Raw genomic sequence first — 2,124 nt, 5'->3', positions numbered from 1 at the left:
GAGATGTCACCTTTTTTTTAATAAAACCTTATGTTATCTCGAAAATGTGACTTAAAAGAAGTTCTGGGATTTACATATTAATTAACCGAAACCCGCAACCCATTCTAAAAGATGAAAGACTTAACAGCAATCTCGCTTTGTTCAATATATCGTTTCACTTGCATGACACTGTAACTGTTTGCTCCAAATCCTGTGTCTTATGATCTTGTTTCACAATTACCTGATGAAGGGGCAGCACTCCGAAAGCTAGCGCTTCCAAATAAACTTGTTGGATTATAACCTAGTGTTGTGTGATTTTTAACTTTGTCTGCCCTAGAGCAACATCAACTCCTCCACATCATTTCAATTAATAAACTGTGTTCACCAGTACATGAATACTGCATGTTTTCTGATAGATAGAACTTTCAGAATTTCATCAAACCAGGCATGTTGATATCCACTCATGCACCTGATTTGCAAACAATGCTTTCCTTCAGTTTCTAAGTAAAGATCGTAGGAGGATACACACGACACTTTCCCCAGTAGAATTCTACAATTCGATAATGGTGCGTTTTAAACCAAAATAGAATCTGACTGTCACAAATTAGCATAAGGCGCTGGAGAACTAGCATTTGTGGGGAGTACTGTATGAATTATCAATGGGCTAACTGTTCATTGTTTTGCAGAGGGAGTAAATAGCTCAACTCGCTGGTGTGACCTTGACAGACTGATGACGAATAAAGCATCTACTTTTCGCGTTTTGAAGAGCTAATTAACAGCCCAGCAGGAGTACGCCTGGCGATGAATGATGTTACCACAATGAATGACATGTCTACGGTCGATGATGAACTATTGGCTTCAACAACTATGGATCTCAATGGGGACCCCAACTACTCAGTGCCTATGGGAGCGGAGCAAAAAACTGTATTTGCATTTGTGATTTTCTTATTGGTTTTCCTGATAATCCTGGTGGTTCGGTGTTTTCGGATATTACTGGACCCCTACAGCAGGATGCCTGCTTCATCATGGTCCGATGGCAAAGACGGGCTGGAGAGGGGACAGTTCGACTATGCCTTGGTGTGAAGTCAGGAGTGATTTCTGAAACCTTTGCCTCTGCTCAGCTGCTAATTCTCTTATCTGTTTTAGTTTACAAATAATTGGCTTCTTAATGTTTTGAAGGTACATTCTGGTCAAGATACAATCTGTTCCTTGAGCTTGCATTATTATCTAGGCACACAGTCTCTTTCTTGGTCTTGCTAGCAGTGTTTTAAATCACTGGTACATGTGGTATAATGCAACATGAGTGACATTGTTAAATCAGCTTGCAGCTCTTGAATGGCAGAGTGTCTACTGTCCAGTTCTGGAACCTGGGGCTGTTGCAAACCAGTGACTGTACCCCTTTATTGGTTGTGTTCGGAATCATTTTCTCATTAGTGATTACAAAGAAGAATTTCAATTGAACAGGGCATAGGGTTGTTCGTAATAACTCAAAAAATTAGAATGGGAATTCTCATTAGTGAAAGAACAGAGGAAAGCAGAGCAAAATATGCAGAAAGAGATAAAGAAATGGAGGGATCCAGAAAGACAGTGGGTGAAGTTGCTAATTAATTTCAGAACCGAGCTCTCTGGAGAGCCAGGAGAAAAGCAAACGATGTCAAATTCTTAGATTGCTTTGCTAGCCAAAATGTTAGTATGATTAATGTTAAATTTGAAGAGATTCTGAGTTTCCAGTTTTTAAAAGGTCCTTTGATCACTCAGTTTTGCCATAAATTGGTGTATCAATTGATCGAGACGACATGCTCGGCAAGCTGCAGCGCACAAGGACCCACTTCCTGGAATTTTCTGGAAGATTGGATTTTGAATGGCATTCATGGAGCATAAATATCGCTGACAAGGCCAGCATTTATTGTCCATCTCCATGGCCATCAAGAAGCTTGGTGCTTTCTTGAACGACAGTAATTCTTGTGGTATAGGCACATACCCATAGTGCAACTGGGGAGGGAGTTCCAGGATTTGACCCAATTGTGAAGTTAAGGCAACATTGTTCCAAATAGAACTTTCAGAATTTCAGTAAACCGGCCGTGTTAATGTCCACTCATGCATCTGATTTCCAAACAACACTTTCCTTCAGTTTCTAAGTAAAGA

The 2,124-nt window shown here is 40.2% G+C and overlaps 1 protein-coding gene across 1 annotated transcript; it reads left to right on the top strand.

The window, feature by feature from the left end:
- The first annotated feature begins 709 nt into the window (after window positions 1-709).
- On the top strand, window positions 710-1,062 carry LOC132829130 (cortexin-1-like). Its single transcript, XM_060846454.1, has one exon. It carries the CDS (start codon window positions 781-783, stop codon window positions 1,060-1,062), a length of 282 nt encoding a protein of 93 aa, XP_060702437.1. The 5' UTR covers window positions 710-780.
- Window positions 1,063-2,124: the final 1,062 nt, after the last annotated feature.

The sequence above is a fragment of the Hemiscyllium ocellatum genome, chromosome 28 (assembly GCF_020745735.1).
Source record: "Hemiscyllium ocellatum isolate sHemOce1 chromosome 28, sHemOce1.pat.X.cur, whole genome shotgun sequence".
In the NCBI taxonomy this organism is placed as follows: Eukaryota; Metazoa; Chordata; class Chondrichthyes; order Orectolobiformes; family Hemiscylliidae; genus Hemiscyllium; species Hemiscyllium ocellatum.
Note: the sequence above shows the minus strand (reverse complement) of the source record. Positions and strands in the feature narration are given on the sequence as shown.